The sequence below is a fragment of the Amblyomma maculatum genome, chromosome 7 (assembly GCF_055883805.1).
Source record: "Amblyomma maculatum isolate TAMU_Amacu chromosome 7, ASM5588380v1, whole genome shotgun sequence".
NCBI lineage: Eukaryota > Metazoa > Arthropoda > Arachnida > Ixodida > Ixodidae > Amblyomma > Amblyomma maculatum.
Genome location: NC_139350.1, coordinates 82421149 through 82438523, shown reverse-complemented (window position 1 = coordinate 82438523; position 17375 = coordinate 82421149). Strand labels below are relative to the sequence as shown.

General features: G+C 48.0%; 1 protein-coding gene across 1 annotated transcript in view; it reads left to right on the top strand.

The window, feature by feature from the left end:
- LOC146183757 (E3 ubiquitin-protein ligase RING2-like) overlaps positions 1-17375 on the top strand; it is a 97207-nt gene that overhangs the window by 46907 nt on the left and 32925 nt on the right. The window contains exons 2-3 of the mRNA XM_084608758.1: positions 4766-4960; positions 13814-14188. Coding sequence (XP_084464884.1) covers positions 4766-4960; positions 13814-14188 — 570 coding nt within the window. The remainder of the gene's footprint in view (positions 1-4765; positions 4961-13813; positions 14189-17375) is intronic.

Sequence of the window (17375 nt, the reverse complement as noted above, 5' to 3'; positions counted from 1 at the left end):
TACAGCACCGCTGCACATATGCCCGTGGGATAAAATTATCACCGCAAAATGATAACATTTCTCACATCATGTTGCTTGCAAAACCTCACAGCGGCAGCCAACTGGTGTTGCAAATGGATCATCTCACGGTAAGCGGAGCTGGATCTTTAGAACGCTGATAAAAGTGGCAATCTCATACACAAAGCAGCCAGGAAAAACAAGAACGCGATGTACGATCCATTTCGTATAGTAATACTAACTAGACATATTTATACATGCCAAACCAATATGGATAGTTGTACTGGTTGCCCATTTACAATTCGTATATTTGTGTCGCACAAATACGATCAATATATCCATGTATCGGACCAGTACCTATTGTCAATTGGACTACTTCATATTCGTAATAGTCCTATGCAAAGTCAAGCAAGACCAAATAGATCCAAACAGAAATCCCACATAACCAATAAATGTTCTGTATTGGACTCATACAAATCTGTATTGGAATGTTTGCTAGGGCACTCCTTCAAGGTCCAAGGCAGCCATTCAACAGCCTACAGTTTGAAGTTGAAGGGAACTCTGAGAACATCTGCTTAAATAAACTGAAAGTTGGTTTAAATAAAGTGGAGGTCTGGATCAACAAACGTGCACTGTAACAAGCCCTATGTTTAGCTTTGTGTAGTAGCGATAGTTCGCAATTTATTGCCTAACTATAAACAAGAAAGAATATATGTAAAGAGAATGTAGGGTTTGCATGTGACATTATAGGCCTACTGTCCAAGGTATGACCTTTTAAGCAAAGGAACCCAATGTTTAAATCAGGTACCGGTGATAGTCTGTGCAAAGTGCTACAGTGGTATGCGCCCCACAAAGCAGAGAAAATACAAATCAAAGCTCTCTCATCCTCTCCTTTGGGAAACCAGCTTCCCTGTTCTCTACGCTGGCCCGTCAAGCCGCGAGGTTGACGTCAGAATCGCAACGACATCCATTGGTCCGTTTCGCTGACTGACGGGTGAAGGATGGGCGTACACCACTAATTGTGTCCGCTCGCTGTGCACTTGTCTCTCGCCAGGGCCGGACTGAATTAAGCAGCCTCGCCTGTTTTGTTTTCGCGCACGCAGAGTACCATGCCTCACCTCCCGCCAAACGCGGAGGAAGGGAAATTTGGCTTGCGGAGACTAGACGACTGGGCAGGAGTGAAAAACCTCTGAGAGGAAGCGGAAGTAGAGGGAATGCAGAATCGTTTGATAGGCGGCGGCTGTAAGTGCGTTAATAATTACTCTTTTAAAAACCTTTTTGCGGCCTTGCATTATGGGGGCGAAGTCTAAGTCACCAGGGAAGAATATATTTGCGACAGGAGGGTGAACAGTGGACCTTTAAGCTGAAATATTGGCTTGGAAATAGTCTGAATGATGAATATGCAAGAAAACTTCAAGCAGAGTGAATGACATTAGTGAGGTCAGTTTTGCTGAAGGTTGGTTGGCATGGCATCCAAAGAGCTCACCTGTCTTTGTCACCAGATTAGGCTGGATCGTGCTTTCATTCACGTTGTTTTGCGTTCTTGCTACCTTTATCACTTTCTTGTTCTTCTAGAACAGGCTTTGGTGGTGAAATTCGACCTATCGGTCCAGCCTCCTTGTGTGCAGGGGAGACATTAGTATCATCGTGGAGCATACTTAGACTGACAGATATTGGGAGGGGAAAGCTTATAAAGAGACACTGATGACTGCTGTCGATGTATTGATCTTGGTTTTAATTGATTCCATATTTCTTTCTGAGCATTCTGCTGTCTCTCCAGCTGCAAAATACACGCTTATGGCCGATGAAATTGAATTTAAAAATTTTCCCCTCGCTTCATTCAAACTTGGTATGTCTGCACCGTGAAGAACTTGCTTTTGCCATTTATAAGGGAATGGCAATGTGGCATAGTCTCCAAGGCCAGTGCCTAGATTTTGGCTTCATACATGTGGTTCGCTTGCAAAATTAATTGGCCAGAGCATAGTGATGCCTTTTTTTCGTATTCATATTTGTTATTTGTGGACAGCACGGAACATACGGATTCTTACAGGAGGCAGCCGGTGTGCATTGCCTAGGATGCACAGCCTTTGTCAAAAGTTTAGAGCTCAGAGAGTTTGCTTTTAAGTCGTATATTATGACTTCTACAAGTAGAGGGTGTACACTAGGGTGTTCACTATTTGTCAAAATTTAGAGCTCAGGGGGTCTTCTCCTAAGCCGGGCAGGGAAGCTTCTTTAGCATTCCTGTAAGCTCTTGCCATTGGGAAGGATAGGATGAAAAATCTTCTACAAGAGATTTAGGAAGCTGTAAATGCATTACGAGCCGCATGGTGAGGCTCAAAAGCAGGTCTCCTGGACTCTAAACTTTTGAAAAGACTTTACACCTAGAAAATTGCCCATACAAGCAGGCATAACTCGGAGAGCTAAGCTGAGGTTTGTGTGGCGTATAAACTTGCGCATCCCTTTTGAGGGCAGGGCCAGTGAGAGGCTGTGTGTGTGCATGTGTGCGTGTGTGTGTGTGCACGCACACACACAGACACTCACAAACTTCCCATCCTCGGTTACCTTTGTTTCATTGATTAAAGACTGATCTTACTCGCTCAGTGACATAAAGGTACTGACAACTTCCATCGCAGCCACTTGGTTGCTACTTAGGTTGGAAACCTCTTAGGAGATGGAAGCAGGTAATTTTTCACAGATACTGATAGTCTTATCAAAGGCATGGCAGGTTTGTGCCTGTAGGCATCTGAATAATACACACTGGAAAGCACTAGCTAACAGAATTTAAATTGAATGTAATGCACTTCATTTGATGATACGGTGAATAGGGCTGCAACTCTGCTGGGCCCTCGTATATCCACATCAGGACTCAAATCTGCCTTCAAAGTGTGAATTACACACCTTTTTGATTGATTACTCTTCATCTGAAATCATTCACTCCTTCACTGTTTAATGTCAAGAAATGTCTAGCTAAAACCGCTTTTTTTTGTTGACTTCTTATTGTCTTTGCAATGGGAAGGAAGTATCCAGCACTCGAAAATAATTTAACTGGGACTCTGTCAGGTTAGCATAATGAAGCTTATTGCTTATTGTATAGAGAAGCGCAGCCAGGCAGCTTTTCCACTGACCTGTGTTATTGATTTCGACCTTATCGGAAGAACTCATTACTGTCATCACTAACGTCTTCCCTTCCTCAAACAATGTCACTCTCAGTGTCTTTAACATCTTCGAAGAACAAGCACGTCGACAAAGCAAAGCTTCTTGCTCTGACAATGGGCTGTTAATACATGTGCCACTTACACCAGACACCTTTTTTATTATTCATGTTGCCGTGTAAAGAAAATGTTCAAGTAGTGGAACAAGCAGTTAATGGTTTAGTAGTGCCTCTGTCGAGTGCCTTATGACTAGGTCATGTATTTTATGGTGTTTGTTTCGATGGATGTTTTTCAGTGTTTGTATACACTTTTTAGGAATTGGGTGTTTTTCAGCTAGTTGCATGGTGCAAACTGGTAAACGCGGGGATTACTGGTGAAACAAATCCTCAAAGCTCACAAGGTCATAGAAGCAAAAAGACACAAAAAGGCAAGCAGGCAAGTTCCCCTTCAGAGTAAACCCAAGAATGTTGCCACTTGACACTTCAAGTGGACTTCCAGCAGACTCTAGGTAGGAAATTGAAGGCAGGCATTTGTGGTCGTGATGTGAGGCAATATTCCACCACACAAAACTTTCTTTAAATTGTTTTGTTTTAGCTTAACGAAACGAGCTTCTCCCCCTAACCCATTGGTACCCTTATGTCGAATAACAAACAATACACACCCCCAAGGAACGAAGACAAAAGCGGGTCTAGTTCCATGAAGAATGCGAAGTGTTGTCAAAGTTCTTTTGTTTGGAAAAAAATTCTTGAGGAGAAGCTGAGAGATTTCTTTATTGGGTCCATTGCTACAGCAACAAAGATACCAGGGCAGCAGAGCCCAGACCGTCTCCCACCCCAGACTGTTTCCTGAGTGCCTGCAAACTCGTTTCTTTAGTCTTAAGGGGAAAAAATGGGAATATTTTCATCTTGCATGGGTCCTAGGCTCGCATGAACATACCAAAAACCGAAATTGTTCAGCTTTAATTGATTCAGTAATTTTTTCTACCAGTAGATGGTTTATGAGTGTTTTTCAGTTCAAACTGGAAATAACACGGCCTACATATAACCTATGCCACAGGCAAAGGTTTACTCGTCCAAAATGGTTCATGGGTTAACAGACTGGCACACTTAGGGGACTTTAAATCACATGTGCTTGCAAAGCAAGCATGTAAACACACATTCAGTGTAGCCGCATTAGAGTTAGCGTAAATCACGGAGGTGTACGCTCTGAAAGTAACTTTATATGTTCATTTGGATTTATGCGGTTCACCGCATGATTAGTGAGGTTCCGGTACATTTTGTAGCTTGCGCATTATGAGAAATTGTGCTTCGCATGCGTGGACGTTGAGTGTTTAGGCTGTGTCATCATAAGTGGTTGCAAAGCTGACATTGGCAAATTTCGAGCCAACCCGCCCTTGTAGCAAAAGATTACGCACACGAGTTGCATGAAGAAGCAACCAAAAATAGAACGTGTCAATGTGAAATTCATGTTGTCATAGATATGGTTTTAACTGCTCGCAAGCATGCAGTTTAGTTATCATCAAATCGCGTGTAGTAGCTTCAGAGCTGGACAGCGTCACCATGTATTGCCATTGGACAGAAAGCTCCAGTTTCTCTGCTGTGTGTATGCGAAAACAGGAGTGCCCGACGTGCCGCAAGAAGCTGGTGTCCAAGCGTTCCCTGCGGGCGGACCCTAACTTCGACAGCCTCATTGCCAAGATCTACCCGAGTCGGGACGAGTACGAGGCCCACCAGGAGCAAGCGCTGGCGAAGCTGAACAGGCAGCACTCGCAAGCACTGGCACACAACATCGAGGAGGGCATGCGCATGCAGGTAGGGAGACTGCATGCAGGCGAAGAGACTGCGCGCACGCGCCAGCGTCGCTATTGTATGGAGGGTCACGAAGTCCAGTACTTGCTGTGGTGGTGGGTAACTGTCGGCAGGGTGCAGAGCAATGGTGGTATAGCTTGCAAATGTGTGCTGCGGCCATGCTTGTAGACATAGCTGTCCAGTGATGGCTTTCTAGGAGTAATGGAAGAAGCTCGGTCTGCTTGTCTGTGGAGCTCTGCTTCTTCAAGCCAGTTTTGATCATTTGTACCTGGACAGGCGAACGCGTGCACTCGCAGCCGATCGCGAGAAATATATACTCAAAGGGGACTAGGTGCTTGTTGGATATTGTGAGAGTGCACCAATCGTACGTTTTTCACTGCAAGTGTAACAAGGGTATGTTTTATTTTGTCTTGTTTGCATGTATCCATTGCATTTTCTCTTTTGCAGTATTTGTATGTCATGTAAGCCCTGCAGCGAGTGCCATGCACAAAATTCAAAGGTCATTGTTTTGGATCCCACTGGAATTTTGTCGTAGCTTGCAAAAGTGTTCGCTCTAACATTTGCCGGTTTCTCATCCGTTTCTTAGTCGCTCTCAAGTTCAAGCTGATGGCCAACTCGCATGATTAGGCTACCACCTGGTCCATCATGTGTGAGGTTATGACTCCCCAATGCCATGTGACCATAAAATTATCAGCAGCACAATTTAAAAAAAATACTGAGGATGTTTCATAATTTGAACCATGAATTTTTTAAAAAGAAACATTGCAGCACAGCTGAGTGAAATCAATAAAATTTTGTTTCCCGTAATAAAGCACTGCTCAGACAATTTAATTTCTGCTCAATTATTATGTAATACTAATTATGCAAAATATTTATCATTCACTGAGGTAAAGTGCATTTTGTTATATAGTAGTCATGGGGTTGAGAAACAAGCAATCAGTTATTCTGCTCATTTATTATCGACATGGTAATAAATGATTTTCCAGTGTTTAAAGGTCCACACAAATGGTTACCAAGAAGGATAAGCAATGCCATAACACTCATAGATATTGAACCACCCATCATTCTCCCGCAAAGGTTTTTGATCTAGCTTCTGCAACACCAGAGATATCAGCAATTAAAAATGACGCTTCCAATTTTCTCTCTCAACTCGTACGCCAAAGGGAGTCATAAAAATTAAAGAATACAAGAAAGTTCAAAGCTCCGCCCAGAAATACGTCACTTCGACGAACTTCCGGTTGCCGCGCGCTCGCTCGCTGGCGTACTTACGTCAACCCGTCCTCGCTCGCCAGTTTGCGCAGCCCCTGTTACACGGGCAGGGTTAACCACGGTTAGCGTAACCGCGATTTCGCGAACCCGTGGTTACCCATGTTATACAGTGGACCGAACCATGGTTACACCACTAACCGCGGTTATCGCAAACCGAGCTTGGCGACCTCAGTTTGCGTCGACGGAGGCTACTCGTCGGTGCCCGAGTGTGGGAAACGTGCGAATGAGTATGCTTCACAAAGTTATTCATTTGCCCTCTGTATCATGTTTAAAGATCGATGTATAGAATATGTGCTGTTTATTGTGCCGCCCGACATCTTCGATTACGGCCGACAGTGCAGAGGCTGTGTACTGAAGCCTTGTTCACCCTGCATTATCGTTTGAGCGGCTTGTTGCTGAGCAAAACGTCAAAAAATGCACGGCCTTAGCTGTAATTAAAGTACACGAGTTTGCAACGCTTGCAGCACGGGATGCCGTGAGCAGGCTGAGGTACGTTGCACAATTACCACGGAGTGGGGCGCACGGGTGTGGCGAACGACAGCGCCGGGCGTGACTGTCCCTAGTCGTCGTTAGGCCTAAATTGTTTCGCTTCGAAGCCACGGTGGTCGGTGCTTTGGAACTGATCAATGCTGTAGTTAATCGTGTACTTATGAAATTGCCTTATTGTGAATCCTATCCTGCCATAGTAAAAGAATCATAGTGTCACGTAGTGGTGACGAGGTCGACGACACAAATGAAGGGGTCGATGATTGCAGTAAAGAAACTCTTTATTTGGGCTGACTTGCGCCCGCAAAAGAACTAAGCAACTCCGCGGCGGCGATAGAAACAAACGTGCTCGTCGATCGTCGAACAAAGAATGCTCGTAACACTCGGCAACGCTCAATTTAAAAGCTGCACAGAACAATCTAGATAACGTCGCAAACAGCTACCAGCACGGGCTGGAACATTGTGGAAAGACACCCGAGTGGCCGGAACCTTCGAGACAGATCTCGGTGCATCCTGCGCTACAACAAAACTGATAAAGGTGTGACTCGCGACATTGAGCATTAACAAACAAAGATTACGGAACTGATACGCGGTCCAGAATCAGAGTGATAAGCGGGTATGCCGGCGGCTGTTGAAAACAACAAATACTGTTTTGAAGGTTTCGCGGCATTACTCCCTCCTTAAAAAAAAAAACATCGCCTCGATGTTCCAAAACAAAGAAACTTAAACATAAACACTGCAAAGTTTAAACACCACACATTCTTTAACGCGCGTAATATGGTTTCAGTCGTACAACATGTACAATTTCTGGGCGTGTGCGTCGCCGTTGTGATGCTGACGTTCCGTCGGGAATGACTTCATAGTCCAGTGGTCCGACGCGGCGAAGGATTTTGTATGGCCCAAAGTATCGACGCAACAACTTTTCACTTAATCCGCGACGGCGAATTGGTGTCCAAACCCACACTTGGTCTCCTGGATTGTACTCTGTGTGGCGTCGTCGTAAATTGTATCGTTGGCTGTCGGTGCACTGTTGGTCTTTAATACGCAACCGTGCGAGTCGTCGGGCTTCCTATGCACGCTGCAGGTAGGCGGCGACGTCAAGGTTGTCTTCGCTGGTTACGTGCGGCAGCATTGCCTCGAGCGTCGTCGTGGGCTCCCTGCCGTACACAAGCTTAAACGGGGTCGCTCTGGTCGTCTCCTGGACTGCCGTGTATAAGCGAAGATCACGTACGGCAAGATGGCGTCCCAGGTCTTGTGTTCAGCATCGACGTACATAGCGATCATGTCCGCGATCGTTTTGTTCAGGCACTCCGTAAGGCCATTGGTCTGGGGATGGTACGCAGTTGTTCGTCGATGGCTTGTGTGAGTGTATTCCAGGATGGCTTGCGTCAACTCTGCCGTAAACGCCGTTGCCCCGTCCGTGATGAGCACTTCTGGGGCGCCATGTCGCAAGAGAATTTGTTCGACAAAAAATTTGGCAACTTCTGCCGCGGTACCATTTGGTAGTGCTCTTGCTTCGGCGTAACGGGTAAGGTAGTCAGTGGCCACGATGATCCACTTGTTACCCATAGACGAAGATGGAAAGGGGCCAAGGAGATCCATCTCAATTTGTTGAAAGGGCAGGATTGGGGGCGGAATCGGGTTTAGTAGTCCTGCTGGTCTGATCGGCAGCGTCTTGCGTAGTTGGCACTCACGACACGTCTTCACGTAGCGGGTAACATCGGCAGGCAGTCGCGGCCAGTAATACTTCTCCTGGATTCGACGCAACGTGCGCGCAAATCCGAGGTGGCCTGCTGTGGGCTCATCGTGCAACGCCTGCAGAATTTCTTGCCGAAGGGTTTTAGGCACTACGAGAAGCTGCGCGGTCTATGTTGGGTGCGAAGTTCTTCTTCACGAGGAGGCCATTGCTTAACGTGAAGGATGATAAATGTCGCCTGAACACACCAGGAGGGGAAGCGGTCTTTCCTTCCAAGTAATCGGCTAGCGCTTTCAGCTCAGGATCTGATCGCTGTTGTTCTGTGAAACTGCTGGCGCATACCGGTCCCAAAAAAGGGTCGTCCTCATCGTCCTTCGGGGGAGCATCGACGGGAGCGCGGGATAAGCAGTCTGCGTCGGAATGCTTCCGGCCCGACTTATAGACTACAGTCATGTCAAATTCTTGAAGTAGTAGGCTCCATCTGGCAAGGCGGCCGGAAGGATCTTTCAAATTACCCAGCCAGCAGAGCGCGTGATGGTCGCTTACCACCTTGACTGGTCGGCCGTATAGGTATGGACGAAACTTAGATGTGGCCCAGATGATTGCAAGGCACTCCTTCTCGGTCAGCGAGTAATTGACTTCGGCTTTTGTGAGGGACCTGCTAGCGTAGGCGATTACTTTCTCCTGTCCGGCACTCTTCTGGACGAGAACGGCTCCTAGGCCCACACTGCTCGCGTCGGTGTGAATTTAGATCTCGGCGTTTTCATCAAAGTGGCCAAGTACAGGAGGGTATTGCAGGCGGCGCTTAAGTTCGTCGAAGGCTTCTCCTTGGGGAGCTTCCAATTTAAAAGGTACGTCAGCCTTTGTAAGCTGCTTCAACGGTTCGGCGATCCGTGAAAAGTTACTGACAAACCGTCGATAATAAGCGCACAGCCCAAGGAATCGACGCACAGCTTTCTTGTCGGCAGGCGGTGGGAATTGTACGATTGCAGCTGTTTTCTCTGGGTCTGGGCGAATACCGTCCTTGCTAACGATGTGACCTAGGAACCGGAGTTCTTCGTAGGCGAAGTGACACTTCTCTGCTTTTAGCGTTAGTCCCGATAAGTTGATGGCTTCCAGCACTGTCTGTAGTCGTTTTAGGTGGTCTTCAAAGTTTGACGAGAAGACAACAACATCGTCCAAATATACCAAACAAATTTGCCACTTCAAGCCTGCCAGGACTGTGTCCATTACTCGTTGAAACGTGGCTGGTGCGGAGCAGAGGTCAAATGGCATCACCTTGAACTCATAAAGGCCGTCCGGTGTGATGAATGCGTTCTTCTCGCGATGTCTTTCGTCGACCTCAATTTGCCAATATCCGCTCTTCAGGTCCATCGATGAGAAGTACCTTGCATTGCAGAGCCGGTCGAGAGTGTCGTCGATGCGGGGAAGCGGGTAGACATCCTTCTTCGCTATGCTATTCAAGCGGCGGTAATCAACGAAGAAGCGAAGTGTGCCGTCTTTCTTCTTCACCAAAACGACTGGTGCCGCCCAAGGGCTGTTCGATGGCTGGATTACGTCCTCACGCAGCATTTTCTCAACTTGATCGCGAATGGCCTGGCGTTCTCGCAAGCGATACACGATAAGGGCTTTGGCGCAGAAGTCGGGCGTGTTTGTCCGTTATTATGCGGTGCTTTGCCAGTGGTGTTTGTCGTACCTTCGATGACAATGAGAAGCACTCCCCGTAGCTTCGAAGCAGACTGAGAATCTGGTCTTTCCTGTTGTGGGTCAATGCCGGGTTGACGTCAAATGTGGGCTGACGGAATAGGTCCGGTGCGTCTTCCAGCGTTTGGTTGTGGAGGGCGAATACATCTTTGAGGTCCGCTAATTCGTCGAGAAAAGCGATCGTTGTGCCCTTGTTGAGATGCCGGTATTCTTCGGTGAAGTTTGTTACCAGAACCTGAGCTTGACCTCTCCGAAATTTCGTGATGCCTCTTGCGATGTCGACACCTTGTTCTAAGAGCAATTGGATATTTCCTTCGACGATGCCTTCAGCGGTTTCGATGTTTGCGCTACCTACGCAGACTGCGATGCTTGATCGGGGCGGGACGGTCAATTCTTCATCGAGGACGTTTAGAGGGATGTGTTGCATCGACGTCGTCGTAGCAGGAATGGCTTTGTCTGCAGAGAGCTTGATGAGCTTGGATCGCAGGTCGATGATAGCCCTATATTCATTTAGGAAATCCATGCCTAAAATCGCGGGAGCACTGCTGCAAGACCACAAAGCTGGTGGGGTAAGTACGCCCATTTACGGTTATTCTTGCAGTGCATCGTCCCGATGGAGTAATCAGGTTGCCACCTGCGGTGCGAATCAGCGGGCCATCCCAAGCGGTGGTAACTTTTCTGAGCTGAGAGGCTAACGGTCCACTAATGACTGAATAGTCAGCTCCGGTGTCTACTAAGGCAGTGACTCTGCGACCGTCGATATCAACTTCAAGGTCACTTGTTCGCGTCCTCGCATTGCACGTGGGCCTTAGTGTCCGATCTCGGCTCCGTCGTTTCTTCAGGTCATGGCCGGGGCATACCGTTGTTACTTCGCTGGGCGGCGGTGTCTGCTTGCACTCTGGTCGTGTCGTCGTCGATGTCGTCGTGTGGAGCGGCGATGAAATGGTTGCGTCGCCGTTAGTGGTCGTCTGCGGCGGAGGATGTTCGTCTTTTCGCCGTTGAGCAACCTCACCTCCAAAGGTCGCTCTGTTTAGTTTCCTCTGTGCGGGCTTGGGGACCTTCCGGGCATACTCTCATCATAGGTACGGCCTGGCGACGAAAAGCGGGCCCTGTACGGCGATGGAGATCTGAACCGACGGCTTGGTGACGCAGTCTCACCGCTACGCAGATATTTGTCAATTTCTTGTGGTCATGGAGCGTCGACTGCAAATCCGCGGAGACCGATTCGTCCGTACGGTCAGTGGCGCAGAATGTGGCCGGCCTCCCCGCAGTGGAAGCATAATGGCCGGTTGTTTGCAGTCCTCCAGGCATCGCACTTCCTGGGGTTTGGGGGTCGTTGGTAGGCTTGGCGGGCGGGGGCCAAGGGGCGGTTTTCAGGAACAGGACGGTAGCGGCGAGGGCTCGGAAAGTCATCACGTCGGGGCGGAGGGCGACGTAATGCACCAGCGTAGTTCATCGCTGTTGCCTCTTGTGCTTGAACAGTCGCAGCCGTCGTTTGAGGAACGCCCAGCGCCTGCTGGACTTCTTTACGGACGACGTCCGCGAGCGTCGCCACCTGTGGTTGTTGCGATGATGGCATCAGTCGGCGGAGCTCCTCTCGCGCGATCTCCCGGATGAGGTCCCGAAGGCTCTCTCCGCTTGTAGATGCGCTGGGGTAGTGGATTGAGCAGTCCGGCTGAAGTGGTCGCTCGTAGTGGCGCATCCGGGTGGCCAACGTCTTCTCAATAGTAGACGCCTCCGTTTCAAATTCCGCCACAGTTCTTGGCGGATTTCGCACAAGACCCGAAAAGAGCGACTCTTTAACGCCTCGCAGTAAAAGTTTGACTTGCTCACCTTCGGTCATATTAGGGTCGGCGCGGCGAAAGAGGCGCTTTATCTCCTCAACATACGCCAGGACAGGCTCGTTAGGGAGTTGACGTCTTGACTGAAGGAGGGCCTGGGCTCTTTCCTTTCGGACGACACTTGAAAAGGCAGTCAAAAACGCTTCCTTGAAAATGTCCCAATCCTTCGTAGCTGCCTCATGATTTTCGAACCAAACTCGGGCATGTCCTTGAAGAACAAAGTAGACCTGCCTGAGTTTCGCAGCGTCGTTCCAGCCGTTGAATTCGGCCACATGGTCGAAAAGGTCCATCCAGTCTCCAGCATCTTCATCCGGTCGTCCATGAAAGCAGGGGGGCTCACGAGGTTGGACGAAAACAACCGGTGCTGTAGGCTGGGCCATTGTCAGCGTCGATGCCTTCCGAGATCGAATGGGGTCAGGCAGCAGACCGCGTTCGGGTTGTAGGCCTTGAAGTCGGCGGCTGGCTCGGTGAACTGTAGGCTGGTCTTCCAGGGCGACAGGAACACGGGTTGGGTCTTCGCTTGAAGGATCAAAGGCAGCACCTCCACCAGATGTCACGTAATGGTGACGAGGTCGACGACACAAATGATGGGGTCGATGATTGCACTAAAGAAACTCTATTTGGGCTGACTTGCGCCTGCAAAAGAACTAAGCAACTCGGCGACGGCGATAGAAACAAACGTGCTCGTCGATCGTCGAACAAAGAATGCTCGTCACACTCGGCAACGCTCAATTTAAAAGTGCAATGAACAATCTAGATAACGTCGCAAACAGCTACCAGCACGGGCTGGAATATTGTGGAAAGACACCCGAGTGGCCGGAACCTTCGAGACAGATCTCGGTGCATCCTGCGCTACAACAAAACTGATAAAGGTGTGACTCGCGACATCGAGCATTAACAAACAAAGATTACGGAGCTGATACGCGGTCCAGAATCAGAGTGATAAGCGTGTATGCCGGCGGCTGTTAAAAAACAACAAATACTGTTTTGAAGGTTTCGCGGCAATAGGATTAACTCTGGCGATGCGTTAATCGCAGAGCTAGGACGAACAGATCGGATGAGGCGAAACGCACCAGCGGCAGCTGGCTTAGCAGAAACTTGCATGTAGCACGGCTATCGCTCTGACCAGCAATTTGCTGCTGTTCGGCGATCCTCACGAGGGCTTCATATTTCATATTCGGCTACGTATTCCAGACGCCAACAAATGTTAGCACGCTTTATTTTGGACATCAGTGCTCACGATCTGCCATGTCGTTCGCGTACGGTGTGAGGCAGTAGGGGCCACAGCGGTGGTGTTTACAGTGGTCGAGGAGGTGCTGGCATAGTGCAGTGCTCTACCGTGCTGTTGTCGCCTTGTCGGAAAACACTGCTGCTGTCAGTATTGCCCTGAAAGTACGTTAGCACATTCTGCCAAAACAAGAAAAGTGCGCTTCGTGATCTGCAGCTGAAATATGGTGGCGTATGATGTCAGTCATTTTTTTTTCATATTTCACAAGCTTTCTTTAAATGTTGGGAAGAAAGACTATGCAGGAAATGATGCGTTGGTGAACAAAATTGAATTGGTTGTTCCTTAACCCACTGTGCGATCTAACGAATCTTAAACGGCCTTATAATAAATATTTAGAATTTCCATAATTATTCTTGGCTAATTAGGCAGAATATAAAGTACTGAGAGGAGGACCACGCGATAAAAACCTGTAACTTGCTGCTTTCACCCAGCTAAGGTTCCCCTCCTTTTAAAAAGAAAAAAATCTGCTAGAAATACATGCAGCACCCTGTATATAGAACAGTGACTGTTTGCTTCCTTCGTGCTTAAATGCATAATTAATATCATTGTGTTGCTCGCACCCACGTGCGCAGGTCCTGAACCGGAACCAGCGCGTGCGCAAGCATGCCACTCACGGGAACAACGGCAGCAGCGGGCCCGCTACCCCAGCCGCTGTGGCGACTTCCACCGCTTGTGTACCTGTATCATCCTCGGGCAGCGGCGCTGCCAACAGTGGCCCCCAGGTCGTGACTGCCGCCACACCAACCATGCCCACCTCTTTTTCGGCAGCGGCTGCACCTACAGCCAGTAGTATAGTGCAGCAGGAGCAGAAGCAACAACAGCAGCAGCAAGAGCAAGCGCCTCTGCAGCAGACACCCACTCCCGGAAGCTGTAGTGACGCCACCACGCAGAGCAGTACGAGCAGTGTCGGCTCCTCGCAGCCACGCAAGAGGCCCACGACACAGCAGGTACAGGGTGCTGTTGCTGTCAATGCCACACTGCTTGGGTGCTAAGGGGGCTACTGGCACCATCTATGAGCGGTCATTGGAGGCTTTCTGTGATACTCGTACCAGGGTGCAATGGTTTCTCCGGGGGCGGTCGGCAGTGACAGTTCAAGTACAAGCGCATTGAATTGATTGCAAAGTTCAGCCTCATAAATCCAGTGGCACAGCTTGAAGATGCGGGGGGTACTGAAGAATCAAACTTAAAAAAAAGTATGGTTTTAAACAAGTTGGCTCTTTGCAGCACTAAACTTTTGTCATTTTATGCTGGAGCAAAGTGCCTTGGCCTGCTTAAGGCCAACTCCCATCACTGCGGAAAGCTAAAGGAAGCGCCAGTTAAAAGTTGGCATGGCTGGCGGGTGAACAGTGTTGGAATCGTGCTGCTGAAAGGTGCGCTAGCAATCGTCACGGGTTTACTTTATTCGAGCGCAACCATTTATGCTCCTTGATGGTCAGTAAACTCTCTTTTTTTCGACTGGTAACGTATGCTTACATTAATAAAGCAGTGATACATACTTGCCCCAATTACTAGAGCTTTCCTTAAGACACTGCTAGTTGCAAACGAGTATTATTCACAAGTTTGCGAAATTGCAATGAAGAAAGAAGCCACAATATGACAAGCACCTGAGCAAGTACTCGTCGTCATGATCAGAATCTGTGTGCATACAGCATTTCTGAACATTTTTGTGTGGGGTTGACAAGCATTTGCCCACGTGCATGATCATAGCTGAATGACAGTTTCCACAAGGCTCATTATCCTAAATCCAAAGTGCGGCACTATAACTAAATCTCAAGTTGAGTGCCGAACAGAAATTACTGGAAAGCTTGATAGAAGGCATAAATGACACAGAAAATATTTGCTATGAAAAAAAAAACAGTGTGGCTGCTTTTATATCGGGGGAGAAATATTATTGCAAAGTGTGGGCAGCCCAGTTTATTTGGCACATCACTGTTATGTAAGCATCAGTTCAGTTCAGTCGTTCAGTCGTGTCCGACTCTTCGTGATCCTATAGACCATGTCACGCCACGTTTTCCGGTCTCTCACTATCTTGCTAACATCACATAACTTCATCTGCAGCGCCTCGAGGATGCCATCTAACCATCGCGTTCGCTGCCTACCCCTTCTCCGGTGACCCTCAACCTTTCCCAACATCAAATGTTTCTCCAGCGACTCCTCTCTTCTCATCAAATGACCAAGGTATCTGAGCTTTAATTTTAGAATTTGGCCTTCCAATGAGCAGTCAGGGTTTATGGTGGACAATATCGACTGATGTGATCTTCTGGCAGTCCAAGGAACTCTCAAGAGTCTCCGCCGGCGCCACAATTCAAACGCGTCAATTCTTCGGCGGTCAGCCTTCTTCACAGTCCAACTCTCCCATCCATACATCACAACTGGAAATATCATAGCACGAGTTATACGGATCTTGGTTGACAGACTAATGTCTCTGCTCTTTACTAGGCGGTCAAGGCTAACCATGGCTCTCTTTCCCAGAAGCAGGCGTCTCCTAATTTCTGGCTGCAGTCTCCTTCCGGGGTAATCTTGGAGCCCAAGAAGAGAAAATCTGTCACAGCTTCCACTTCTTGTCCCTTGATGCTCCAGGACTCGATAGGGCAAGAGGCCATGATCTTTGTCTTTTTAATGTTCAATTTAAGCCCAAACTTCTCACTCTCTTCTTGTGCGCGCATCAGAAGTCTCTTGAGTTCCACTTCACTTTCTGCCATTAAAGTGGTATCACCCGCATATCTACGGTTGTTGATACGTTTTCCGGCAATATTCACTCCAGCTGAAGACTCGTCCAGACCGGCCTTCCTCATGATGCACTCTGCATATAGGTTAAATAGGCAGGGCGACAGTATGCAGCCTTGCCTCACTCCTTTCGCAATCGGACACCAATCAGTAAGACCATGCCCAGTTCTGACTGCGGCCTCTTGCCCTTCATACAGGTTCCTTAGGAGGCAGATGAGGTGAATTGGAACTCCCATCTCTTGGAGAGTTTGCCACAATCTGCTGTGATCTACGCAGTCAAACGCTTTCGCATAATCAATAAAGCAGAAGTAGATGGGTTTCTGGAACTGTCTTGCTTTTTCCTTGATCCAGCGAAGGTTGGCAATTTGGTCTCTAGTTCCCCTGCCCTTGCGAAACCCAGCTTGCACGTCCGGAAGCTCTCGATCCACATACTGCTGCAGCCTACCTTGGAGGATTTTTCAATATCACCTTGCTAGCATGCGAAATAAGCGCGATCGTGCGGTAGTTGGAACAAACTTTGGCACTGCCTTTCTTTGGAATGGGGATGTAAACTGATCTGCTCGAATCCTGTGGCCACTGCAGGGTTGTCCAAATCTTCTGGCATAATGTATGCAGAATGTTAACAGCGTCGTGATTGAGGTTTTGAAGCAACTCAGCTGGAATGCCATCAATTCCGCTAGCTTTGTTCGTAGCAAGGCTGGCTCAGGCCCATTCAACTTCACTCTTCAGGATGCCCGGCTCGAGATCAGTAATCACAACCGTCTTATGTTGGGTTCGCACATCCGAGTCCTTCTTGTACAGTTCTGTGTATTCCTGCCACCTTTTCTTTATCTCTGAAGCTTCAGTGAGGTCCTTGCTTCGTTTGTCCTTTATCACGCCCAGCTTAGCACAGAAGCTTCCTTTGATATCTTTGTCTTGTACAGAGCTCTTGTGTTCCTTAATTGGCTGTTGTCCTCAACTGCTTGGCACTGTATGTTCAGCAGGGCATTCTTATCTCTCCTTGCTATTTTCTGAAAATCAGCATTGAGAACCTTGTATCTTTCTCTTTCCCCCATAACTTTTGCCATCCTCCTTTCCTCAGCTATTTACAAAGCCTCTTCAGATAACCAGTTTGATTTCTTGCATTTCCTTTGTTTTGGAACTAACTTAGTAGCAACTTCTTGTATTATATCATGAACATCAGTCCACATCTCTTCAGGCTCTCGGTCTTCTAGATCTAATTCTTGAAATCGGTTCCTCACTTCCACAGCATATTCTGAAGGAATTCGATCCAGATCGTACCTGAAAGGCCTTCTAGTTTTCTGCGTTTTCCTCAACCGAAGCTTAACTTTGGCAACAAGAAGCTGATGATTGGTGCCACAATCAGCCCCAGGCCTTGTTTTTACTGCTTGTATAGCGCTTCTCCAT